At 38.0% G+C, this 27,387-nt stretch overlaps 1 protein-coding gene and 1 long non-coding RNA gene across 3 annotated transcripts in view; one reads left to right on the top strand and one right to left on the bottom strand.

Moving 5' to 3' along the window:
- Positions 1 to 26,687, top strand: part of LOC147339934 (uncharacterized) — a 67,073-nt gene extending 40,386 nt beyond the window's left edge. For both annotated transcript variants that reach the window (XR_015158514.1, XR_015158513.1), the window contains 2 exons: positions 17,554 to 17,743; positions 25,414 to 26,687. This is a non-coding gene — a long non-coding RNA (uncharacterized LOC147339934). The remainder of the gene's footprint in view (positions 1 to 17,553; positions 17,744 to 25,413) is intronic.
- LOC147339935 (melanoma-associated antigen B18-like) lies at positions 2,821 to 4,614 on the bottom strand. The gene has a single exon (XM_086386850.1). It carries the CDS (start codon positions 4,527 to 4,529, stop codon positions 3,507 to 3,509), a length of 1,023 nt encoding a protein of 340 aa, XP_086242976.1. The 5' UTR covers positions 4,530 to 4,614; the 3' UTR covers positions 2,821 to 3,506.
- Positions 26,688 to 27,387: the final 700 nt, after the last annotated feature.

Genomic DNA, 27,387 nt, shown 5'->3' with positions numbered 1-27,387 from the left:
GACTGAGCAACTTTCACTTTCACTTTTCATTTTCACGTTGTTAATTGTGGTTGCCTCTGAGGAGGGGGCTGGATTTTGAGGGAAGGGGGAAACTGTAATATATTTGTATTGTTAGAATTTTTGAAAGAAAAATACATGTACTATTTATTACCTTTGTAATTATAATATTTAAATACATCTGACTACCAAAATAGTAGGTATGCATTAATCCGATAAAGTAACTGATGCAACAGACAAAACCTGTGGACCTACAATGGCTTAAAGCAACAGTTTATTCCTATACATATGAAGTCTGATGTGGGTAGACAGGGGCCTCCACTGTCATACAACCCAGGGATCAGCTCCCATCAGTGCTTCCACTTCTCAACGAGCAGTCTCCATGTTTGCTGCTGAATGGAACAGAAAGCCTGGAGGTGGCGTACTTGCTTTCAAATACCTTGGCCCGGGGGGTGACAAACAATGTTTCTGTTCATATTTCAGTGTCTCTGTAGTCACATGGGTCTTCCCAAGTACAAGTGGATTGGAACGAACGTGTAGAACACATTTATAGGTGACATTAGGCACAAAGGAAAACTAGGATTTTTCTCTGGGGCATGAACTGAGATAAGAGGTGTATGAAAGATGGTGAATTCTTTTGATCTTTATTGTTCAAAGGCAGAATGTTTGCCAAGAAATCATTTTCCTCTCCTAGAAGGACTGTGGTTCTGAGGAATTCAGCCTCAGTAGATGTTCACTTGAGAGTGATTTCCATGGTCTTTTCTCATCCTCAACTTATAAGGGAGGCTTTTGTAAGCTCACTCACTGGTGTATGTATTCAGTGTTAGTGTTAGTCAGTGGTGTCTGACTCTTTGTGACCCCATGGACTGTAGCCCACCAGGCTCCTCTGTCCATAGAATTCTCCAGGCAAGAATACTGGAGTGGTGGCCAGTATCAAATAACACATCCCTGCAGAATCCTACCAACAATATTTGGGTCACTTACAAAAATCCCCCATGTGCCTTCAAACTGGTACCAAGAACCAGTATTCTGTAAGAAATAAGATTGTGATCACCAGCTTATTTGAAATACACGTTGATATTTGTGGGCTTGGAGTGGGGCTGTGGTAACCAGGTATCTAGACTTCATAATCAGGGTTCCACTGGCAGGGATGGGACCTTCATGTACAGAGAGTTGGAATGCTCTAATCAAGGGAGGGCAGGTGACTCTGGACTGCTTGTGTCACAGGGAGCTTGATGCAGCTCGAGGTCACAGTAGAGAGCTCGTCAGCATATGAAGTTTTATCTGGGCAAGAGGGCACACTGGGGAAGACCCGGGGGGAACAAGCTATAATGCAGGGAAGTGCTGGAACAGGACTTATGCCCGTATGTGAGCAGAGTCAGCTACCACAGATCCCTGGGGCTAGTTAGTGACAAGAGGATTCTCAGCAAATGAAACCCACAGACAAGCCCCAAACTGTGCTTCATTCTCATATTCACCTTCCTTCATCAGGATTGCTTTTTGTACTTTGATTAGAGCGTCTTATTTTTTAATCATATGTGATATATCTTGTAGTAGTGAGAATAACAGAGAATGAAGAGACAGGTCTGCCTCGGGCTGGAGGAGTGGACAACTGTGGGCTCTAGAAAAATGTGGACCAAGGGTCTAGTCCCAGCTGTTTTCACTTATCAGCTATGTGAGCTTGAGAAAACTACAAGTTCTTCATCTGCAATGTCTGATAAGCCCTACCTTGTAGGACTGTTGGAATATATGCAATGGATATGAAGCACTTGACTGAGTAACATCTTTAATGAATGGCAGGTATATGATTTTTTTTTTTTTTTTTTTACTGCAGATGGTACCACCCTCCCCTCTGCAAAGATTTTTGTTATATTAATTTGGATGGTATCACCAAATATGCAGTTTTCCACCTAATGATCCCATAATTCTGCTTAGCAAAAAAAGCAAAATAAATTCCCCCAATTGAGGACTACTTAATTTGTGTGTGTGGCTGTCTATCCCAGTTGGATGCCAACTCCAAGGTCCTAGAATTTGTGTCAAGGACCAACAACTTCCCCTTGGGTGCCTTTCCATCCAAATTGCCTGTATTTTTATTCATTTCTTCACCACAAGACATGGAGCCCTCCCTTAGAGTTTGCAAAATTATACCTAAGATAACCTAATTAAAATGCCTTTCTAATGCCTTAGGAGCTGGTTCTCAGCATTCCACCTCAAGGGAGTATCACCTTTATTTCTCAGAAATTCCTTGGAGATGATGTGCATAAAACAGCTAGGTTGTGCTCTGTGTTCAGCTGCACCTGAACAAGAGCACCAGACACCTTCCATTTCTGCCCAGGAGAAGCTTTTCCTCTGGTATATTGATACTAAAGTAACTTACAAGCAGGTTTGCCTTCCAGGGTTTTGTCCTCCAGCACTGAGAAAACACCATTTGTATACCTGGCCTCTGTTCTTCAGTCCCACAGCCTCATCTAGCCTACCACCCAGCTTAACTGAACAGGATAGCCCACTGAGAGACTTATATTTTCCCCAAACCCCAAACTACTATTCCCCAGGAAATTTGCACTCTATTGTTTTCAGCCAAACACCTTCCCCCTCCCACTTCTCCCAATCCCATATTTGTCCCCTCGCCTCTTTTACTCCTTTAAATCTTAAAGAGTATTTCACCATGTTCTGTATATAATTACTGCTCCTTAACTGTACAATTCTAAAGGCAGGGGTGTTTTGTATCCCCCTAGAAATGGTTTCACCATTTCTAACACAATAGTTTTCAAAGAGCAGATGCTCAATTAATATTTGGGGAATGAATGAGACAGACAGCATGAGTTCCAGTTTATAAACATTTTATTTCTCTTATGTTCCTTAACAAGCTAAGCAAAGCCAGGTATGTATCTTTTATTTTTATAGAATAACAGATTAAAATGATTAAGGGAAAGCAAGAACTGTATATTTTTTAAGATTTTACCCCCCTGCATGTTTTCATCCCAGTAATTTTGCTGTTGAATTTTTTCACATGGTCCAAAGTACCATGCCATGTTGTGTTGTTCTAGTTCAATATATACTAAAGGTTTCCCCATTTATGTTGCAAAATAATGAAACTCTTATATCTATTGAGTTAAATCTAACATGCAACCAAAATCACTAGTAAGTTTAGATTCTGAAATGTATATCTTCTTTAAAAGAAAACCTTTGAAATATAACAAAAGGAAAGAAAGGAAGGGAGAGAAAGAGAGAGGAAAAAATAGAAAGAAAAAGAAAAGAGAAAAGATTAAACTCTAAGTTTGCCATATAGAACAGCAACACAAAGATGATATTATAGTTTTCCCTGTGGGCCCACCCTGGTCATCCACAGCTTAGAACGTTACTGCTCTTTTTCAACCTAAAAAAGAAAAAAAAAGAGAAAGGTAAAATTTCAAGTTAGCAATATATACCAGGAACTCCAGGATGGTATACACTTCTCCAGTCCCACCCTGGCCCTCCACTGTTAGAATGCTGACACACCTTTTTGAATTTCACTTAGCCTGGGAGGAGGTGCTGGCTCTGGCTCTGGAGCGGGCACTGGCCAGGGCAGCAGTACGAGCCCTGGCTGCAGCTCTGGCTCGGGCTCTCTCTTCCTCATCTCTCAAAGCCTCTTGATACCAGGATGGGAAGGCAGTGGGGATGGTATCGTGAACCTTGGCTAAAAACTCCAGGACTTTCATTTTGCTTGTTTCAGCATGGGCTCTCGGGCCCCACAGGAACTCATAGCGTGGAGGCTCACTGTTGGCCACCTGGCGGTACTCCAGGTACTTGAGCTGCACCAGATCTTCTGTGAGGACCTTCTTGGGATCCCCATAGATGAAGTGCTTCCTTTCAGCATATACGCCCATCATATTCAGCACTTCCCAGATTGCCTCTTCAGGGGCGCAGTTGCCTCTCATGAAGATCACACCAAGCACAATCATCAGGATGCCGGTCTTTGGCATGTGCTCATATTCATTCAGAGCTGAATCATAGGAGAGGTCTAGTTTGTTGACAAGGGTGTAGCAGTGCCTGGTAGGATCTACTTCCTTCAAATCAACACCAAAAGCCAGCTCCATATGATCAGAAGCTCTCTTAAGGATCTCATTGAAATGATTCTTGTACTGTTTGATAACAAACTTCAGCATGTCTGCCTTCTTAATTGGCTCTCTCTTTTGATACTTCTGCAGCAGAAACTGCACCAACAAAACCACTTTCTTATTTAAAATCTCACTGAGTGAGCTCTCAGCGCCCCTGGGGAAGCTTGCGCTTTCCGCCTTTGGGCTATTGATATTTTCAGCTGAGTTGGTGCCTGAACTAGCTGCAGTAGCACCGGTGGCTCCCTCACGTGCCTCAGGAGTGCTGGGTGTCCCAGCAGCAGGCAGATTCTCAGGTCTGTCCCCAAAGACCGGGGAATGGGGCTTTCCTGCTGCTGCTGCCCCAGTGGCCTTAGCAACCTCTAGGCCCTGGGTCTCAGTACGGGCCTGGCGGCGTTTCTCACGGGCACGGAGCTTACTCTTCTGACCCCGAGGCATGATGACTGGTCAGGGACCGCAGGCAATTGCTCAAGCTGCCAAGGTTGATGAAGAGCTCACCCTAGAAGACAGAGGAAAAGAAGGCGTGTATAGCCTCCGTAGGGAGATTCTTCTATCTTGGCTCCAAGAAAACTGCCTTTGTTGATCCCCTTAAGGGTACCGTTTTAGGAACCCACAAGACAGAGGCCAACGGAACTCTGTGGGCCTCCTTTGTTCATCAGGGGCTTGTCACCTTAATTCTAACCCGGAATACTGAACTTGACTCCTGACCAGTCCTTTTACGACTCCCTCTGCTGACTTGAGGCTGCCCCTTCAGACCACGGCTTCCTATCCCACAAATTCTCCTGGTGGAAGTAGGGGGTGTTGGGCCTAACAGTCACTTTTGAGACACTCAGGGGTTGAGGGTCGGGATGGCGCAAGTTAGGATAGGGAGGGGCTCTACGGGACCACCTGAGTTCTAAGATTGTTCACCTGGACACTTGTCCAATCCTGGAACTCGTCCCTCTATAGATACACGACACCACACCTCTCCAACTGAAGCCTCAAGCTCCAAAGCTGCCGTGGCGGAAGGCAGGGAGAGCACTTCCGGTATCGCCCAACTGGGTTTGCCAGCATTGAGGGCGGGGGGGAACCGGTTCTGGAAGGGCCTCCCTGTCTGTCCTGGCAGGTGGAGAAATCGTGCAGAACTCACATGAGGGAGTCTTACCTGACTCATGACAGGGCCTGGGACTTCTTCCTCTGCTGAGCTAAGTCAGCTGGCCACAGACCAGGGTTCTCATTTCCCTCGGAACCCCCAGTAGGAAGTAAGGGGTAGCCTGAGCCTAGCAACCATGTCTAGGGCCTCCCAAGACTGATAGTGGGGGGGGAGTGGCTCTTTGTGGACTTTTATTTTGGAATGGGCTCTCCCCTCAGTCCTCACTCAGTTTCTTACCTTGATGTTTTGCAAGTGAGCTACTAATCTGATAGGGTGCCAGACCAATCAAGCAAGGCATAAATCTGTAAATTTAAGGAGAATTGACTACTGTACAATACTCTACTCACTATGAGTAAACATAAGATATGTTGCTCTATTTGAGATTTCTTTTACCTAAGTCTGTCAGTAATTTTTTTTACATTTACTTCCATAAACATCATGTGCATTGTTGTTAGTTTTCTTTTGAGGTATCTTTTGGATAGCACTGCTGTTTTAAGATGTATTTACCATTATATATCCTAGTTACTTGTTTTGTGATAAGCGTCCTCCTATTGGGACTTCCCTGGGAGTCCAGTGGATAAGACTCCGAGCTCCTAATGCAGGGGCATGGATTCAGTCCCTGCAGGGGATCTAAGATCCACATGCTACGAGGTACAGCCTTTAAAAAAAAAATCTTCCTTTTGATATAGTGATCTGCACCAGCTTTTGAAGTTTCTTATAAATTTGAATCTTTGGCAGCCAATTTCCTTGGGGTTTTTAATTAGAGAATCATATTACCTTTTTTCATTATTCATAACTTTGTTTTGGTATTGCTGTGTATGGCTGTATACTGGTTATGCAGTCCAGTCCAGGTTTGAACAGTAGAGTTGGTATCGTACCTCCATGCCCTCTTCTGGACTTTACTGGAAATGTTTCTAAAAGTTTCACACTTATATATGTTTGCTATTGATTTAACAATATGGAAATTGCATTCTAATGTAAGTTTTCTAAAAGTTATTACCATGAACTGGTGTTGAACTTTTATCAAAGGTTTTTTCTTTACTCCTACACTTGATCAAATGCTTTCTCTTTTCTGTCTGATAATATAGTGAATTCCAATACGCTTTGTTGGCAAAGCCATTCCAGAGGTGACACTGAAATTCTGTTTGGAGATCCATACCGTCTGTAGTTTCCATTGTGGTGATGTTGTCAATCATTGAGGATCATCACTGTCATCCATTAATCCACTAGAAGCTGCTGAGTTGTAATTCTCTAATTCTATCATTCTTTCTCAAGACTATTACCTGAAATATATGTATAGGTAGAACCCTCTGTTATCCTCTCTTTTTTTTTTTTTTTTTTTTTGAGGTGAGCCTTCAATAGCCCTATTTTACTGCCTAGATAGACTGATAAAGAAAGCTAAATCTCTCTGTCTAATCAATATCAGAACACTCTTTAGCTCAAAATTGTTTTGTTTTTTGTAATTTTAAATAGCAAAAAAATCTTGCTTGAGAACTAAACCAGTTAATAACTGGTTGAATAATTCATCTGCTATTAATTACTATTAACAAGCAGCATTGGGGTAATCAGTGTTTAGGCCCTAGAGTTTGTTACATGATATAGTATTTGTGCTTACAAATAGTTATGATTTTGGAAGACATAGAAAATATTCCTATGATTTATTCAAAGTCAGCATTCTTTGAAGGGGTATAATTTCTCTATTCTTTCTATATAGCTATACAATCATTATGCTAGTTGAGTTTTATTATTTTCTTTATAAATTCTAACATGGATTATGGCAAGTATTGTAAGTGTTATTACTACTTTAGTTTATACACATTTAGACATAAAAACAAATTGTGGCACTCTGTCCTCTGGGTTCACAATTTATTTAATATAGGCCTGTCCTAATGAACTTCATATTAGAACTCCATTAATGTGGTCAGTGCAAACTTATCTGCTTTTTTGAATTAATATGCTCTCTCAATTTATTAAAAATAATTTTTCCAACTTCTCAATTCACTCGTTAGTAATTTAAATATTTAGATTTTTTAATGAATATTTACTTCTTGAGTAGGTGACATTTTTGGTTGTTTCTAAGGTAATAAGTCTGGATATATAGAATGTTCTGGAGCAAAGAGACTCAAACTGTGAGTAAGGAGTCTTAAGTAAGAAACAAACTGTTAGAACTATTTTAGAGTTCTTTACTTTTTATAACCTCCCTCTCCCTCTGTGCTTCTGCCCATGCTGCTTCTCCCTGAATGGTATAATAATGCCTTCTCAAGCACAAGGCATTTAGAGTGATTCTGCCCCTGATAACAAGTGCAGCCTTTCAGTAGTTGAGGACTTTGTTCACCTTTACTTTCTGTTTCAGTTCAGTTTGAACAAATTGTCCACACTTAGGTCTGCTGCATCCAATACCATTTCAGCCATTTTAATGGCCACACTGCCCATGGAGGACTGAATTTCTGGAGTCTTCCTTATCCCTATACCTCATCCTCTAAAACATCCGCTCCAGCCAAGATAATGATATTAAGGAGGAACAAGACCATTTTAGATAGAGGCCATTTTAGAGGAATGGATGCACTGTCTTCAGTGAGCCAAATACCTATGACAGCATGCTCAGAATGACATAGCCAGGAGTCACTTTGTCAGCTTAAGTGAACTCTGTTTTTGAACACATAAGTTTGCTACTTGCCAGGCAACCAAAATAACAGTAGAGAGTTTATTTCAGAAATAGAATATGTTAATATGGCTTAGTAAATGGAAGATAAGGAAATGTTCTAAGGGTACATGTTACTGAGTCAGGACTAGAACTAAGGTGGAGGTGAGTGATAAAAACATTGTCTTTATTTTAAATAATTAAATAAATAAATACAAAGTTATACATAAAGACAGGATCTGAGCCTGCACTTGTATGACCCTGAGAGTGAGTGCTTCAGTTGTCTAACCCTGTTTTCAGCCAGTGAATGTTTTTTTTTTTATGTATGGTATTTTCTTATCATGGGTTTTGGCAATTATTTTGATTTTTTAAAATACTGAATTGAGACATAATTTATCTTGATTAATGAGATTTTTTGATCCTCCCTCATCCTCAAATTTTGAACTCAAAGTGAATGCCTGACTTTTCTCATCCTGGTCCTGGTGAGTCTTTAGTGTTTAATATTGATCATGGCCTCACACTTTTGAGCATTATTACTTATCACTTGCCTTGTTTTGAATTTTAGGTATCATTTCACTGTCTGCTTTTGTGATCTTGACCAATAAAATTACCCTATAAGAGACTCTGTTAAAAAAAATGTTTAGAGACTACAGATACTCTTTTTACTGAGTTGGTGGGATGATTAAATAAAAGTATATGTGAGAAAATACTTTGCAAACTTTACAAATTGTTAGTTGCTTAGAAATATTTATTGGGTTGAAACTTTGAGAAAGTCCTAAATTCAGTCTTGATCCATTCTTTGAGATACCCAGTGGCTTAACTTTCCATTGCTACATAGTAAGTTATCACAGACTCAGTGGCTTAAGATAACCCACTTATTATCTCCCAGTTCTGTTGGTCAGTTGTCTTGGTACAGTTCATTTGTGTTCTCTGCTCAGGTCCTCACTCTCAAAGTGTCTTGTTGGCTGAGCTGTGTTCTTATCAGGAGTCTCTGGGCAAGGATCCAGTTCAAGGGTTAAGGTTGTTGGCAGAATCAAGTTACTAAGTAGAACTGAGGTCTCCTTTTTATTGCTGGCTGTCAGACAGGGGCCATTCTTAATTCCTAGAAGTTGATTGCATTCCTTGCCATGTGGCCCTTTCCATTTTCAAAGTCCACCATGAAAAATCTCCTTCATGTAGAAGAATTTCTGACCATAATGGTAGCTGAAACTCCCAAGTTGCATATACTATACTAAATTTAGAATGAAAGGTTTTAAAGTCTCTAATGCTATGGGTCCTGTTTTTGCTTTTTACTTTTTTTTCAAAAAAACAATTGTGCCTGATGACTGTTAGCAAATATCAAATACTGGGTTATTTGACGCTTTTAAAATCTGATCAGTTGGGAGGTTTTGGTTTGTTGCTCATCTGTTTTATTATTTTCACTCTTAGTGGAATGTTAGAACTAACTCTCTCAGTATATGTATGTGCACTCATGGGGCAGATAAGAAGTCATGGGAAGACAAGTTATCAACTACTATAAAATAAGTGAGAAGTGCTCCAAGAAAGAAGCAATTGTGACTGGGAAAATGTAATTATCCTAGTGTCCCAGACTGTTTTAAATCTAAAGTGTGGCTGAACTATGGAATGGGACACACAGGTTTCCCCACCCCATTCTCTAAAACATCTGTTTGTTATTGAGTTACAGAGATATGAAGAGAAAGAGTAAGGAGGGAGGACAAATATTTTAAAGTAAAAATAATAATAACTATGTATCTGTTGAGGACCTATTATATTCAAGGAAGTGTGCTGTGTCTGTTTTACTTCACCTGTGGCATGGGTTTCACTTATTGGATCATACAGGCAAAGAAAGTGAGGCTCATAAGATTAAAAAGCTTTCTTTCATCCATTAGTTTTTATTTACTAAACCAGGATCTTGACCAAAGTCGTGAAGATACCAAAGGCTTAGACTGAAAAAGAGATAGAGAAGAAAGGTGTCAGAGAAGTTTTTTTTCCTGGTCAGAAGTGGCAGTTTCCTTGACAGTAGATAAGCAACTTTATACAGTTTTATTATTGAATTCAACCCTGTTCATTACTTTCTGTTTTAGCCTTTTCATTTTTTTTGTTTATACTATCACTTATAATTTTGATAAGCAAAATAATAGTTAAACATTGGTCTCAACTATAAATTAGTATTAAAGTCATTATAAAGAAAAAATTAACATGATATTTATTACAGGAACACTTAATGATAGGACATTATTCATGATAAAATTATCTTAAACATTCAGTTGAAGACCTTTAGGAAATATGCTCTTAATTTAGCTCTTTTTAAAAGAAACCATGTTATTTTTAATCTGGTAGACAATTAGATGTCTTTTTTACTCAAGTCAAAAGTGGAGTCTCAAGGTCAGATTTATGTATTCTTAGAGCAAGTGAAAATGTTATTATTCTATACACTTTGAATACCAGCTTGACTTCATGTATTTTGTTCCCACTTTAATATTTTTCTGAATGCAAGACATTATAATCCTTAATTCAACAGTATTGTATTGATAAGGAATTCAACCATGCAGTGTGCTGGGAGCTGAGATAAAATGATAAGCAAAATGTGGACAGACATTATATTGAATTATATATAATATATATAATTCAATATAATTATATTATATAAGGGTTATATTACATAATTATATATATATATATATGTATATATATATAAAACAGGGAAGCAAAGGAAGACAAACAAAAACCACATAGGAAAAAGAATTCCAGATACTTGAACCATATTCCAGGGTTGTGGCATCAGAGATGGAGAAATTTGGATAGATTAGAAAGCTGTGTGTAGGTACAATTTGCAGGACTCATGTGCTTGTTGGCACATGGCTCATGTAGGAGAACATAGTGTCAAAAATACCGGCTTACATCCAGGGTCTGCACAGCTACATTCATGACTGCAGTGTCTACTGAGATTGGGAATTCTGTGAGTGTACAATTTACCACAAGTGGGAGTCATAAAAATGGATGTAATTTGGAATTTTGGTTGTGCGTTCAGTTTAAAGAAGGTTGTGTTTGAGGCACTTTTGATAAATATTCAAGTGAAGATGTCAGATAAGCAGAAATATATATATGAAGCTGAATATTAGAGAAGAGATCTGGGCTTGAGATGTATATCTGAAGTCAGAAGAGGCATTTGAAAATGGAAGCATTGAACACGAATGGACATGACAAAGAAGAGAGTACAGAGTGAAATAAAAAGTATGAAGGCAACCCAACATTTTAAAAATGGATAGAGAAGCATACTCTTTGTAGAAGACTTAGAACATATAGAAAGCTATTTGATCACCCATAATTCTGTTGCATATATACATATATAGATATACATACAATAATTTGGTGCCACAGCTTGCAATTCCTATGAATATCCAATAAACATTTTACTTTTAATCAGCAGAGATAGTAATTTCTTATTCAATGTTGATGAACAAATTAATCCACCCAAAATCTTGTTAAGCTACAAGCATATGAAAGTAATGAATAAAGAAATAAATATGTCCTATATAAGGGCTTCCCTGGTGCCTCAGTGGTAAAGAACCACCTGGTAATGCAGAAGATAAGGGAGACTTGGGTCCAATCCCTGGGTCAGGAACATCCCCTGCAGAAGGAAATGGCAACCCACTCCAATATTCTTGTCTGGGAAATCCCATGGACAGAAGAGCCTGGACTGGCTCCAGTCCATGGGGTCTCAAAGAGTCTGACACGATTTAATGACTGAACAACAACAACAACATAAAGAGTTAAATCTATTAATATATACTCAATTACTCTAGTTATGGCATCTATAGAATTTGGTGAAATTCAGTTGTGTACTGTATTTGCTTCAGAAAAACTCATTATCACCATTTGAAAAATAGCATAAAGCATATGTTCTATTGATGATGGCATCATGTTGCTATGTGAAGGACAACACATTAGATTTACATTAAATGTATAAAATACAGCAACTCATCATTGGCTTTTCCTAGACTGAGTCATCTGTGTTCCTATTAAAATGAATATTAACTTTTTTTTCTAATTTGATTTCAGTTTGAACAGCTTTTAAAAATGCCAATATCTGCAAGCATAATACATTTTTAATGCACCTAAAATTTATTTAAAAGAAAATGATTATGTGCATTGTACTTATATATAAATGTGAAACTGATGGCAAAGCATATTGTGATTAATGTGTGATATTTTATATTTACATTATAATTGTTTTCTATTTTCAGTGATACATAGTTGATGGGTCTGTTGCAGTTGTATTATGTATAATGTAAGACACCAACTGAACCTTAGGATGACTAAGATATTTAAAAATTTATGTTTTCAGAATGAATCAATAAGCTTTGAAGTAATTAACTTCTTAATGGCTTAGAGTCATGTTTTTTCAAAACTTAAGAAACTCTCCAGAATTATTAAATTTCATGTTCCATTGCATCTACATTTAATATTGTGATGGTTATTGAGACATATGTACATTTATTGTCCTTTTAAGGAAGTTATGTGTAGAGGACACTGAGCTTTTAAATAAAAATAAGTAATCCCTATTAAACTTTAGTTTTAATCTAGGTCTTTAAATATGGGTTTTATCTTAGTGACTGGATAGTTTTTTTTTTAACTCAGTTTTTATGATTTGACACTTTTAAAGGTGTAGAGGATTTCACTAAACAATAAAAAATCTCTGAGATATTCATGGCAGTGAAGTGTAGGATATATAGATAATAAAATATAACCATTGTTGAGATTTTCATATATTGTCTCTGTACAGAGATAATATATGAAAATCTCAACAATGGTTTTAACCAACTCTTCCCTTTTATAATTCCATGCCAAACCATTTCCTGTTTGAATGAAACTAGTTTTTGTTTCCTTTTCCTGATTCTTGGACTGATGACTGGATAAATAATCCAAAGACAAACACCAAAAGAGAAGTCATGTAGCAGTGACCGAGCCATAGCTGAACTAAACACATCAACATCAAACAAAAACACTATGAAGAAATAAAACAGAACAAAACCAAATAAAGCAAAACAACATACATATTTTGTGAAACACTTATAACCCTGGTGCAGACATGTCAATCACAATAGCAATCTGTTCTTTGACACAGTGTATTCTGAACCATTTGCACCACTGTGTAGCAATAAACTCATGATCAAGTATATACATAATAGCCATGTTACAACAGAAATTTAGAAAAAAAAAGTTTTACATGTAAAATTTTTTTTGGCATTTTTATTTTTTTATTTTTGGCTTTTCCAGTAGTCATGTATTTTTTTTAATTTAATTTAATTTTTAAGCTTTACAGTATTGTATTGGTTTTGCCAAATATCGAAATGAATTCGCCACAGGTATACATGTGTTCCCCATCCTGTAAAATTTTTATCTGGCTTTTGTAAAGACGAAATACCTAGCAGAAGACTCTTTAAAGAGGTATATTATTGAAATAGTGAAAGGCTGCTTTTTTTGTAAGAAGAGAATTTGATATGGCTGAAAGCTGCTTTTAAATAAAGAAGAAAAAATGACATATTACTTCAGTGTTTTCAGACACAACATTTGATCATCTCAATACTAAAACGTGTGGTTATATATTGTTCTTTTTCCCAGAGCATGGATGAGAAAGGAAACTGAGGCACGGTTAAGCTAAGTGATTTGTTTGAATTGTGTAAAAAATACATTTCACAGAGTGTGAAAATGAAAGTCACTCAGTTGTGTCCGACTGTTTGTTACCCCATGGACTGTAGCCTGCCAGACTCCTCTGTCCATGGAATTCTCCAGGCAAGAATACTAGCCTTTCCCTTCTCCAGGGGATCTTCCCAATCCAGGGATCGAACCCAGGCCTCCCGGCTTGCAGACCGATTCTTTACCCTCTGAGCCACCAGGGAAGCCCTTCAGTATTTGAATATTTTACCATTCAATACTTCAATATTTGAATATTTTACCATTCTTTCCTTCTATTCCCAGGAACTAATTGCTCTAAATTAGAAAGATAGCTGTTCTGGGAGAATTTTCTTCATGGTGATACTTTGTTTAAAATGCTGTGGGGAAAAAAAAAAAAAGGAAAGAAAAAGAAAGTAGGAGGAAAGAGGTAGAGAAATGTAGTGAACAGTAATAGTAGTAAAACTGCTAGAATTAGCCAAGTCAGTGGTAAAGACTATAGTAAACAACTCAAGACACCATGAGATAAATGTGACAAGGAGAATGTGTCAGAAAGTTCCTAGATGGATCTTCTTTCCTGTGCTTATTGAACTGTTGACCAGTCCTTGTGCATACCTGGTTAGGGGTCTAAATGATGCTTGAATGTGCCTGATAACTTATGATAGACATTTTAACATATTTGCTGAATGTCAGGATGAACATATTGTTGATGGTACAAAAAAATTGAAAGTTATAAATATTTTAAAAAGAATGCTTAGTCATTTTGCATGAATTTTTGTAGGGAATGTCATTTTCAAGTAATTTCATGTTGTTTAAAGTCTCAGTTTAACAATTCTAGCAATGAATCTAATGTACCTTGCCTGAGTAGATATGGAACCAGATTTTGCCCTGGAAGAGCTACACTTGTTTAGTTCTTTGAATTATTTGTTGAATCAGTTAGCTTTTGTCACAATTGTGTTGTATTTTTAAAAAGCCCAAATTCAATGCACGCAGCAAGTGTTTATTTCTCTCTCATGCTTATGCAAGTTGGCTGAAATTTTGTGATTTTGGCTGAGTTTGTTTGGGCTTGGATCCAAATTGAAGCTAGGATCCAAGTCCGCTACATGTGTCTCTCACTGTCTTTGCTCCAGGGGCTACTTTGTAGCCTCTTCTCATGGCAGTGAGACAATATGCATGTATGAGAGCAAGTTGTAGGCCACAATCATATAAGCACATTTCCAGTCTCAGTTTGTCATGTCCACTAACATCCTGTTGGCAAAATCAAGTCATGGCCAACCCCAGCATCGGTGGATCATAGATACGTACTTTTCTCATCCAGGTCAGTGTGGAGAAGGTGGGGAGTGACTGTTTTAACAATAGCCTAATCTATCATCCATATCTTAATCAGAATGGAATCTGCCATTGAGTTTTTATTATGGATCCCCAGAACACAGACTATTTTCTTCTTGTTTCACAAAGAAAATAGCATAGTAGCTAAGTGTTTTAAGGTCAGAAAATCTTTAAGACATTATTTGTTCATAATGCAAAAACTTGAGGGCATTTTGCACCACAGGCCTATGTAATCAAAGCTCTCTCACATATATACAGATATTTTGCTCATTCTTAGCTTTTTGAAATTGTTTGTCAACATTTTTAAAAAGTGGGGAGGACTCTCTAGATGATTGGACTATCATATTAATATTTAGAAACAAGAAGGCATAAAATATAATCCACTGCCTCAGTAAGATAGTAAAAATTATTGTATTTTTAATTAGAGCTTTGTTAGGGAGGTGCAAAAATAGAATTCAAACTGCAGATTTGTTGATTGGGCTTAATAAAGGCTTGGGACTTTTGAATGTGCTAAAGATTGGCAATTTTCTTACCAGGGCTATCATTAGTTAGAAGCAAACATTTGCTAATCCCACTTCTATGATGGAGACTGAGTTATGATATTTCTGTGAGGACACAATGAAATTTGATTTACTAGTTTGTATTTTGAAAGCCATTGGAAACTATGAGGCCTCCCTCACTATCATGGCCTTTATTAAGTTGCTTAATTTGACAACTTATATTTTATCTTTTTAAGTTTCAAAATATGAAAATTTCTGAAAATCACCCAATGTTTTATATCAGAATGTTTCTACAGAAAGGAATTACTCTTGTTCATTAACCAAAGGAATTCTGAAACCACATACATAAAAAATAAGAGAATTTCATCATTCCTAAAGTTTATCATACTGTTATTAATATTATACTTAATTTTACTTGTAAAAAGAGAAAAAAGAGCTGCTGTTTTATGTCATGAAGATTGCCTTTGGCAGTTGAATCACTATATTCTACATGATGAACATTATTTTTCTGACGGTAAAAGTACTACCCTTGACTGCGTACGTGGAGAACTGAACAGGCCATGAGAGACACCTCTGGGTTGATACTTAGGGAAAAAGTGTCTACACGTCACTGGTCCTCTACCGAATAGTTAATGAGGAGCTTTCAAGTAACATCTGTTGGAACATTTGTCTTAGGAATCACACAACTTCTTGATCATTCTCTCTTCCTGAGAAAAAATATGTAAAATAATATACCAATAAAAAATGAAGTAATATATCCTTAATATAGGTATAAATCTGCCCTCAGTAGTTATTTGTTGAATGGCTGAATGACATTTTGTCTATAGGATACAAAATACATTGTGTCTATTGAATACTTTATGCATGTATTGGTTTACTCATAAGCACATATAAATAAATATATTAAAATTTCTCATCAGGATTATATGAATCTATAGTTAACAGTATATTGAAGTGAGGATCAGCTAAGTAATTTTCCAGGCCCAGTGAAAAATGAAAATGTAGGGCCCTTGTTCAGAAATTACTAAGGATTTCAAGATGGTGACAGCAGAGCCTTGAAGTAAGCATGGGGATTTCTAAGCATGGTCCCCTTTTCAATTGCAGCGGTAGCATGTCCATAAAGCTGGTTCTGATTGAGTATGTGCTGTGTATAGAATGCACTTTCTTTCATATAACAAAAATAATAAATCATTGTCTTTGGGAAGCTTAACAGAGTGAATTTCTTTTAGCATATGTATACATATTTGCATATATATGTAATAGATATGAATAAACACATATTTATTGTATAGTATGCCATATAATTTCAACATGGAGAGTCTACTTTATATACTTACTATTATTTATTTGAGCTATGTAGTCAAAGCATTGATAGAAGGTCTGTAGTATCCTAAATACATCTTTCAGGATCTTATCTGATTCCTATGTTGAAGAGGGGTGAAGATCAACAGTCTCCACAACTTTCAGGGTTGAACTAAAATTCTGAGTGTGTGACTTATCCTTCATTCTTTCAGATTTCCTCCCGTTTAAGAGGCTTCTGATGTTTGGAGGCCAGAGTGCTTCTGTGATTTGAGATGTCTCAGAAGAGCTTCACAGTTGTTTTTCACTTCCCCTTCTTAATAATAAGGATTCTAGGTAGAAGTATGCTAGAGAGCTATTCCCCATCAATCATCTAACAACAACAACAACAACAAACATTTATGAGCACCTGATATATGCCAGTCTCTATATTTGTCTCTAATTCTTATAACTATCCAAGGTAATAGCATTATCCCAATTTCATAGATTTTGAAAACAATGTTCAGATGGGCATTTATTACACTGCATTACTTAACTCAGAAGAGATGGAACCACAATGAAACTCTAGATCTGTTGCACATTGCTCTCTACTTGTTTATACCACATTGCCGGAGGACGTGCAAAGGTCAGTGAGCTCCTCTGGGAACAGAAGGAAGGCCAGTCTGGGACTCTGAGTAACCAACATAGAGATGCAGTGTTCAATTTGTTTTCAAAGTTGACCACTATCACTTCTTTATTGTATCCATACCATCAAGAGCTGGGGTCCTCTCTTCCTGAATCTGAGCTGGCTTTGTGATACTCTGACCAATAGGATTTGGCAGGTGTGACACCGGGTAAGTTCCAGGTCTAACTTTGACGAGGCATCTACTGTTTTCTCTTTATTAGGAGCTAGCCTCCATGATGTAAAGAAGCTTAGACCGGAAAACTGAAATATGAGACAGCATATGAGGATAGAGAGAACCAGCCCTCTGAATGAAGCCTTTCTGTATCTCCCAGACTAGCTCAACCACCAGTCAAATGCAGCTGAGAAAGTGACTGCAGCCAAGCCCTGCCGGAATTCCTCACCTAGAAAATTGTAAGAAATGATTCATTGCTGTTTTTTAAGCAACTGGTGGATTTATTTCATAGCAATAGATACTGAAACACAGGGAAACTTGGGGACTATCCTGTTTTAGCCTGGCTTGCAATTTCTACGGCTACAAAGCCCTGGCTGACTATCATGAATAGAGTTGTGCTTGGGCTAAAATTAAAATGTGTTCTAAGACTCCAATGGGGATTGCACTGTTATTGCTTAGGTCTCCTTTGGGAGAAAGTCTATCTGCAGAAGTTTTGATGTCACTTTAATTTTGCATCAGAGCAGCCCATGAATAGCTTTAATTGTTGAAGGAATGAAACACATAAGGAAGGATACTCTGCTTGCCTTAGGGTTAAATTCATCAATGCCATTTCCTTTCCAAGATGTCAAAGTCATTACATCTCTGTATTCTGTTCTCTTTGCCGTAGTTTCTGCTCTCGTAAGGAAAAAAAAAAAAAAAAGATTTAAGGTAATTTATATTAAAAAATGAACTTCTGTGGAGATACTTCTGAAATTCAATCCTATTCATGACGTTTTTCAGTTTCTAGGCATACTTAGTTGTGAGTCCTCTTTGATCATATTTTGCATCTACAATAGAGCACTTGGGGATAAGTACTTGATAACTTTAATATGGCCTCAAACTTTGACATAAAAGGCACAAGAAAAATCATCTTGAAAAACTTTTAAATATTAATTTCATTTGGTAGGGAATTATGTGATGAAGGCAGGCACATTTGATCAAAATTTAACCATTTTCAGTAGAATGTAATCAACTTTTTCTGTTGCATAAAGATGAGCACCTCATTCAGAAGATACAATTAGAAGCCTCACTTATCTAAATCATGATTATAAGGAAACTAACAGCTAAGTACAAGGTTGCTACCTACATGGAAAATGTATAACAGGAGTTTTAAAGAGTCTTTTCTCTTATATATTTGATTTGATAACTAAAGTTTCACTAGTATAAGAAAAAAAAAAACTTCTTTGAAACTGAGAGTATTTGTTCTGCAGTACATCATATATTGTTATCCAAAAATAGTTGCCTCTCCACTTAAATAGGTATTATTTGACATTAACAACAACAGTACCTTGATTTTCTCACTTAGCACAGCTGACCTTGATAGCCATGAGGGATTAGTTCCAGGATCCCTGTGGATACTGAAATTCTCAGATACTTAAGTTCTTTATGTAAAATGGTATGCTGCTGCTACTGCTGCTAAGTCACTTCAGTTGTGTCCAACTCTGTGCGACCCCATAGATGGCAGCCCACCAGGCTCCGCCATCCCTGGGATTCTCCAGGCAAGAACACTGGAGCGGGTTGCCATTTCCTTCTCCAATGCATGAAAGTGAAAAGTGAAAGGGAAGTCACTCAGTCGTGTCTGACTCTTCGCGACCCCATGGACTGCAGCCTACCAGGCTCCTCCGTCCATGGGATTTTCCAGGCAAGAGTACTGGAGTGGGTTGCCATTGCCTTCTCTGGTAAAATGGTATAGTGCTTGCATATAGCCTACGTGTCAGTTCAGTTCGGTTCGGTCGCTCAGTCGTGTCCGACTCTTTGCGACCCCATGAATCACAGCACGCCAGGCCTCCCTGTCCATCCCCAACTCCCTGAACCTACTCAAACTCATGTCCATCAAGTCAGTGATGCCATCCAACCATCTCATCCTCTGTCATCCCCTTCTCCTCCCACCTTCAGTTTTTCCCAGCATCAAGGTCTTCTCCAATGAGTTGGTTCTGTATCCTGCTGTAAACTCTAACTCATCTCTAGACTACTTACAATGTCTAATACAATGTAAATGTTATGTAAATAGTTGCTAGTGTGCCACAAATTTACATTTTGCTTTTTGAAACTTTCTGGAATCTAGAAAAAAAATTATTTTCATCTGAAGTTGGTTGAATCCATGGATGCAGAACACAGAGGGCTGACTGCATCTTTATGCATTGCTAAAGCATAAACAGTGGTTGCAAGCTTATGTCTTATAAGGTTTTTCAATTACCAAAGTTTTTCTCTGGCTTTAAATGCTTGTACAACAGTCAGTAGGATCATAATAATTTTATTTAATATCCCTAACAGTTCTGTCCAAAGGAGCCATATTAATTATGTCACACAGAACAAGACCAGAAAGAAATCACAGCATAACGCTCTCAGGAAAAATCCACAAGAATATCAAGACTCAGCAACTTCAATGAAAACTTTAAAACCTCCTTTGGCCTCCGGATTATAATAGCACTGGCACCCCTTTTTGCCTAGTGCATCAAAAACCAACTGCTCTATTTGCTATTTAAGGCCTTAAGTATCCCCATTCCTATGAAATCTCCCTCTGGCCAGCATAATCTCATAGCTCCACATATTTCTTCCTCATCCCACCCTGTGCCTGGTCTCAGACTGCTTCCTCTCCACTAAGTCAGGCCAGTTTATTTGTTGGGTTCAGATCAAACCTTACATTCCTTATAGCCTTTTCTGCCCTTTGTACCTTTTACTAAAGTCTAGTTCTAGTTCATTTACTTCTCTCTCTAGTCATCAAATACATAGCAAGCCCTCCAAGCTGCCAGGCATTCTGCTCAGTGCTGAAGGTATAGAAATGGAATACAGTCTTCCCTTCCACTTCTCAGGTTACTCATAGTCTCTCTGTGAGGGTAGGCAAGTAAACAGAAAGAAGAATGCCTGGGGAGAGTGACTTGATGGAGATGTTTACAAAGAACTAAAGCAGTACATTTTAGAAATACCTAACTCACGAGGTGAGAAGAGGGGTAGGTATAACTTTAGGGAGACTGTTATTGTGAGAATTGAAAAATAAACCAAGCAGAGAAGATAGGTGAGGTCATTTTGGGAATAGGGAACAGCTTGAGCAAGAATGGTATTTCCTGCGTGCCTGTATCTGGCTGTATTTTAATTCAGAGATTGAATATTTTTCCATTGACCAGGTACAAATAACTTTCCTAGTCTTTTTACCTTATTATTTGAATCTATTATTTTATCTTGCAAACCATATAAGGGTTAAACGTAAGTAGGATGAAAGTTCAGTAATTGAAAGTGAAAATAAATAAGGGATAACCAGGTAACAGAAAAAGAAAAAGAAAACCCACAAAATAGAATTATAGACATTAAGCTACAGTTCTATGATAAATGTAACTGGACTTAAGTCTTCTAGATGGATAAAAAGCAAAACTAAGAATATTTTTAGTTTAATGAGACAAACTAAAACAAGATAGTATAATTAAGGAAATGTTTTAAGTTAGATTGTTCCAATTCAGTTGATCTCTTCTTTAGATAAGCTCTGAAGCCTGAATATAATCCATGTTTCATTAAATTATTTGAGTTCTTAGGGTGTGATAGGCACTACAGCAGACACTGGTGATTGTATTAGTTATTATTACTATATAACAAATAACCACATAGTTAGCAGCTTAAAACAACCTCTATTTTTTAATCTTATAGTTTCCATGGATCTGGAGTTTGGGCACAGATTAGCTGGATCCTCTGCTCAGGATTTCACAAAGCTAAATCAAAGCTGTCTTCCCTTCAGAAACCTGGCATTCTCTTCTCTGCCCTTGTGATTGTGGGTAGAATTCAGTTTATAGTGGTTGTGGGGCTGAGGACACCATTTTCTGGATGGCTATTAGCTGAGGCCTGTAATTATATCCTAGAAGGCTGCCTTCATAGGCCCTTTCAAAATATGAGAACTTATTTCTTCAAGGCCAGCAGGAGAATCCACCATTCCAGTGTAAAGACAGAGTCTTGTAGCATGGAGCTCCATCACAAGAATGCCTGTTCCTTCACCTTTGCCATATATTAGAAGGAAATGGCAACCCACTCCAGTGTTCTTGCCTGGAGAATCCCAGGGACGGCGGAGCCTGGTGGGCTGCCGTCTATGGGGTCACACAGAGTCGGACACGACTGAAGTGACTTAGCAGCAGCAGTGGCTAGTTCAAGTCATAAGTTCTTCTCACACTTCAGAGGAAGGCATTATACAAGGGCATGACCCACTAAGGATAACCTTAGAGTGTGTCTGCAACAGTGGGCAAAGCAAATCCAGATTTTCGGGGCCTAATACTTATATTTGGGAACTCTCTTGAAGAAAATAAAAATAAGATACATTTATGAGTATAGCTCAAGCAAGTGCTTCTGAAGCTTACACTTCACTGGTGTCATGGTCATTCAAACTACACTTGAGATACAGTAGCTTTATAGATTTTATATTCCAAAGAGAGCCACACAAATTAAACAAGTAAACAAATATTGAAAAATTATAAGTAATATGGGGGAAAAAGAATAATGGGGTGCATGTGTATGACAACACTCACTGAGTCAGAGAAAGACTCTCTCTAAATATTTGCCATTTAAGTTAAGACCTGAGAACAAGAAAGAGTTGGGCAGAAGCCTTCTAGGCACAGGAAGGGGGACAGGAGGGTGGGCAGGAAGGATGGGGTGGGAAGGAATAGTTAGGGTGTTTGGGATGGGCATGTACACACTGCTGTATTTAAAATGGATAATCAACAAGGATCTACTGTACAGCACATATAACTCTGCTGAATGTTATGTGGCAGCCTACATGGGAGGGGAGTTTGGGGGAGAATGAATATGATGTATATCAATGGCTGAATCCCTTCACTGTCTACCTGAAACTATCACAACATTGTTAATGGGCTATACTCCAATACAAAATAAAAAGTTTAAAAAAAAAAAAAAACCTTCCAGGCACAGGAAAAAGTGTTTGTAAAACTTCCTGAATCTGGAAGGGGCATGCAGTATTCAAGAAACAGAATAACCAGTTTGTGTTTTCCATTGTGTTTAAAAAGAAAGAAAATCAGTTCTTGAAGCTTTCTAGATAAGTAGTATGAGAACCTGTCTTTTTCTTCATTATTTGAGGTTTGTGAAAACTGTTCTGGGCTGCACACAAGCATGGCCATTCTAGTGAACACATCTATTTCCTGATTTGATGATGAATAAAATTTAATATAATAAGATCCCAGAAATATAATGGGCACCAACACCTACAATATTTCACCCACATTTAACCTTTTAATTAATAATGGTTATTTTTTGGGTGGAGTCTGATTATGTTAAGAACTATATTATTCAAATAATGGCTACATAGCTGCTCCTGGGCTTTCTCTAACCACAGTTATATCAAAGAGGATAAAAAATATAAAGATTCAGCTCTTTGCTCACTTTGAAGTATATTTTTAATTTCCCTTTTGATTCTTTTAGTTTTACCAGTGATTCATAAGCCAAGAAGTAAATCGATAACTCTTCAAGGAAGACTGAGTTTATGGGAAAATCTCTGCTCAAAAAAATAATTTGTTCATTCAGGCAAGAGTGTTCTTTTCTGCCAACACCGAATTTTCAAGAAAGATTCTCTGTTAAAACGATGCCTAACAGAAAACACTTCATAACTCACTTCCTATGTACAATAAATCTATTGTAATCCTCTTTATGATGAAATCTGGGAGTTTCTGAAGGTCTCTGGCTCCTCAGAAGAGCACTATAGCACCAGTAAAGTGTTATATATCCACTCAGAGCTTCACAGTAGAAAACACAGGATAAGTGAGAATTTAGAAACCAAGCTTTTCCTCCAAAAAACTCTATACTGCATTAAGTTATCAAGAGCTTGGAGGCAAGAGAATTGCTTTGGTGTCCTACTGAAAAGGAATTTCCAGGAGTTCCAGTTCTTGGATGACTCAGAAAATTTGCCATGGAAAAAGAACTTTGCGATTGAATGGTTATCTGTTATGCTTTTTGCCAAATCTCAGTTTATGTTGTCAGTTTCTCTTGGTGGGGCACCATGGGACTTGGCAAAAGTAAAAACACCAGATATTTATTGGAACACATTCGAATGTATATGGCCATGCTGCTGCTGCTGCTGTTAAGTCGCTTCAGTCGTGTCCGACTCTGTGTGACCCCATGCTAGCAATGTTTTAATGGGCTCGAGGTTATATTTCTCACTTACAGGATTGCTAAGGCAGATACAGTGGTGAACACATAGCTCCCATGATGTAATGGCACTGGTCTGGATCCCACAACTATTTGCGATCTATTGAATACTTAGCATTCACACTCTGGTTGATTAATTACTTTGTCTTGCTTGACTCCTCACTCTGAGAAGGCAACCTACTGCATAATTTGAGGCACTCCTCTTACAGGGAATCTAAGTTTTAGCATTTCAGAGCCAGAAAGTATTTGCAGGACCGTTGAGGAGGCAAGATGTTAATGGGGAGGGCATGGTCTTTTTAACCAGGAAACTTGGATTTAAGTTCAGGCTGGGAGACTCAGGAATAGTATGTTAGTCAATTCAGTCATATTCACAGAGTAAGAATCTTGATTTTATCATCTGTAAAATAACAATGGGCTTCCCTGGTGACTCAGTGGCAAAGAACCCATCTGTCAATGCAGGAGACACGGGTTCAATCCCTGGTTGGAGAAGATCCCCTGGAGAAGGAAACAGCAACCCACTCCAGTATTCTTGCTTGGGAAATCCCATGGACAGAGGAGCCTGGCAGGCTGTAGTCCATGGAGTTGCAAAAGAGTTAGACACCACTTATTGACTAAACAACATCAGTCAACAAAATAGCAATATCAATACCTGTTTAGGAAATACAAATTTTAAAAAGTTAAAAACATTTCTTCTTTATGTATGTAATTTGTGTGTATGTTCATGTACACATATGCATATGCTTAAGCATCCTTGTGTCTTTGTCCTTGTAAAGCAGGCAGGATTGTTCCAGTCTCCTCTGTCTATGGAATTTCCTAGGCAAGAATAATGGAGTAGGTTGCCATTTCCTTTCTCTAGGGACTCCATTCTGGGTGTGTAACATAATTCCCTTACCCATTCTCCCTTTGTTGATTATTTATATTGTTTCCTTTTTTTTTTTTTTTTACAATTTTAAGCAATGCTATGATAAGAACCTTCTGCCTATGTCTCTGTCTATATGTGTAAATACCCATACACATATATTATGAAATAATTCAAATATAATTTGACTATTATATCCAAAAAGTTGTCAGTGATTACAAAATGCCTATTTCCCAACATTCAAGTCAACATTGGCTATTCTTTTTCATTTATTGGCAGTTTGATCAGCTGAAGATTTATATTATATGATTGTTTTAATTTTCATTTATTTGGCTAAGTGTAAGACTGTATCTGTTTTTGACCTGGTTATTAACCACTGATATTATTCCTATTAAACTGTGAATCTCCTGTAAGTTTCTAATAAATTGTTCATTTCAGACCTTCTGCTCTATTCCTAATACATAACAATATACTAGGCAGAAAGTAATACTCAATAAATATCTTTGTTTGTTTTCTAAAAATCTTAGGTCATTTTTTCTATTGGATAATTAATAGTTTTTCATTAATTATCAAAAGATATTAACTAGGTGGTATTAGTGGTAAAAAATGTGTCTTCCAATGCAGGAGAAATGAGACATGGTTTTGATCCCTGTGGTGGGAAGATCCCCTGGAGGAGGGCATGGCAACCCACTCTAGTATTCTTGCCTGGAGAATCCCATGGACAGAGGAGCCTGGTGGGCCACAGTCCATGTGGTCACAAAGAGTTAGACATGACTGAAGTGACTTAGCACACACGCATTAGTATATTAACATATAAATATAATGTATATCATGTTTTCATATAATTAATATATTAACCCTTTACGCTGGTTTTAGAAAAGGCAGAGGAACCACAGATCAAATTGCCAACATCCGCTGGATCATGGAAAAAGCAAGAGAGTTCCAGAAAAACATCTATTTCTGCTTTATTGGCTATGCCGAAGCCTTTGACTGTGTGGATCACAGTAAACTGTGGAAAATTCTGAAAGAAATGGGCATACCAGACCACCTGACCTGCCTCTTGAGAAACCTGTATGCAGGTCAGGAAGCAACAGTTAGAACTGGACATGGAACAACAGACTGGTTCCAAATAGGAAAAGGAGTACCTCAAGACTGTATATTGTCACCCTGCTTATTTAACATATATGCAGAGTACATCATGAGAAACGCTGGGCTGAAGGAAGCACAAGTTGGAATGCAGATGACACCACCCTTATGGCAGAAAGTGAAGAAGAACTAAAGAGCCTCTTGATGAAAGTGAAAGAGGAGAGTGAAAAAGTTGGCTTAAAACTCAACATTCAGAAAACTAAGATCATGGCATCCGGTCCCATCACTGCATGGGAAATAGATGGGGAAACAGTGGAAACAGTGTCAGACTTTATTTTTCGGGGCTCCAAAATCACTGCAGATGGTGATTGCAGCCATAAAATTAAAAGACGCTTACTCCCTGGAAGGAAAGTTATGACCAACCTAGACAGTATATTAAAAAGCAGAGACATTACTTTGCCAACAAAGGTCCATCTAGTCAAGTCTATGGTTTTTCCACTGGTCATATATGGATGTGAGAGTTGGACTGTAAGGAAAGCTGAGTGCCAAAGAATTGATGCTTTTGAACTGTGTTGTTGGAGAAGACTCTTGAGAGTCCCTTGGACTGCAAGGAGATCCAACCAGTCCATCAGTCCTGGATGTTCATTGGAAGGACTGATGTTGAAGCTGAAGCTCCAATACTTTAGCCACCTGATGCAAAGAGCTGATTCATTGGAAAATACCCTGATGCTGGGAAAGATTGAGGGCAGGAGGAAAAGGGGACGACAGAAGATGAGATGGTTGGATGGCATCACTGACTCAATGGACATGAGTTTGAGTGAACTCCGGGAGTTGGTGATGGACAGGGAGGCCTGGCGTGCTGCGGTTCATGGGGTCACAAAGAGTTGGACACGACTGAGCAACTGAACTGAAACTGAAACCCTTTGTACTCTGTTAACTATAAAATACATAGTGGTTTTTCATTTGGCACTTGCCTTCTAATTTATACATTAGATTCTTGCCAAACTTTTTAATTTATTATTTAAAACTTTTTGAAAATACATCAATTATTTATGTTATTATAATGCTTTGAAAAGTTTTTTCGAACCCTAAATTATAAAATGTGTGTCTATGTTTTAGTCTAGTAATTGTACAGATTAACTTTTTATATCAGAAGAAATCCATCTAAGACTATTTTATATGAAGAGGGTTTTGAGTTAAAAAGAAACTCATCTTTTGTCTTTTTACTTCCCACAGAAAGAGCACACCTGCCCCTTGGTCCTGATGAGCAGGCAGCAATGAAGCTAGCTTGTTTTCACCAAAGGTAAGAAAAAATGTCCTGGAATTCACTCTAGGTCCTGGTGCAACAATGCTCACCAGCAACCCGGTCTCCTTGTTCTGTTTTGACTTCTTGTGACTGTCCGGCAATGAAGGACCATACTGTCGATGCTCATTATTTGTTGCCAGTTGGCTTTCTTCCCCCTCATTGTTATTTCATCTAAAGACACAGCACTGCTCATTAACACCACTGAATATTTGTTGCCCTCTAGTGGAATAATTTTGGAGAAGGAAATGGCAACCCACTCCAGTATTCTTGCCTGGAGAATCCCATGGACAGAGAAACCTTGCGGGCTGCAGTCCATGGGGTCACAAGAGTCGGACACTTCTGAGTGACTTTGACTTGACTTTGAGTGGAATAATAACCCCACCTGCTGCCCACAGCTAGTGAGCTAGTCTTGTCATCCCTCTGAATGCACCATGGGAAGACTGTCACCTCACATGTAA

This window comes from Bos grunniens, chromosome X, assembly GCF_055505025.1.
Source record: "Bos grunniens cultivar Pamir isolate PY7600 chromosome X, Bosgru_T2T1.0, whole genome shotgun sequence".
In the NCBI taxonomy this organism is placed as follows: Eukaryota; Metazoa; Chordata; class Mammalia; order Artiodactyla; family Bovidae; genus Bos; species Bos grunniens.
This window is presented reverse-complemented; position numbering and strand designations above follow the sequence as displayed.

What these genes read in the sequence shown, in the direction of transcription:
- LOC147339935 (XM_086386850.1), bottom strand. Translation starts at nt 4,529, where the DNA reads ATGCCTCGGGGTCAGAAGAGTAAGCTCCGTGCCCGTGAGAAACGCCGC.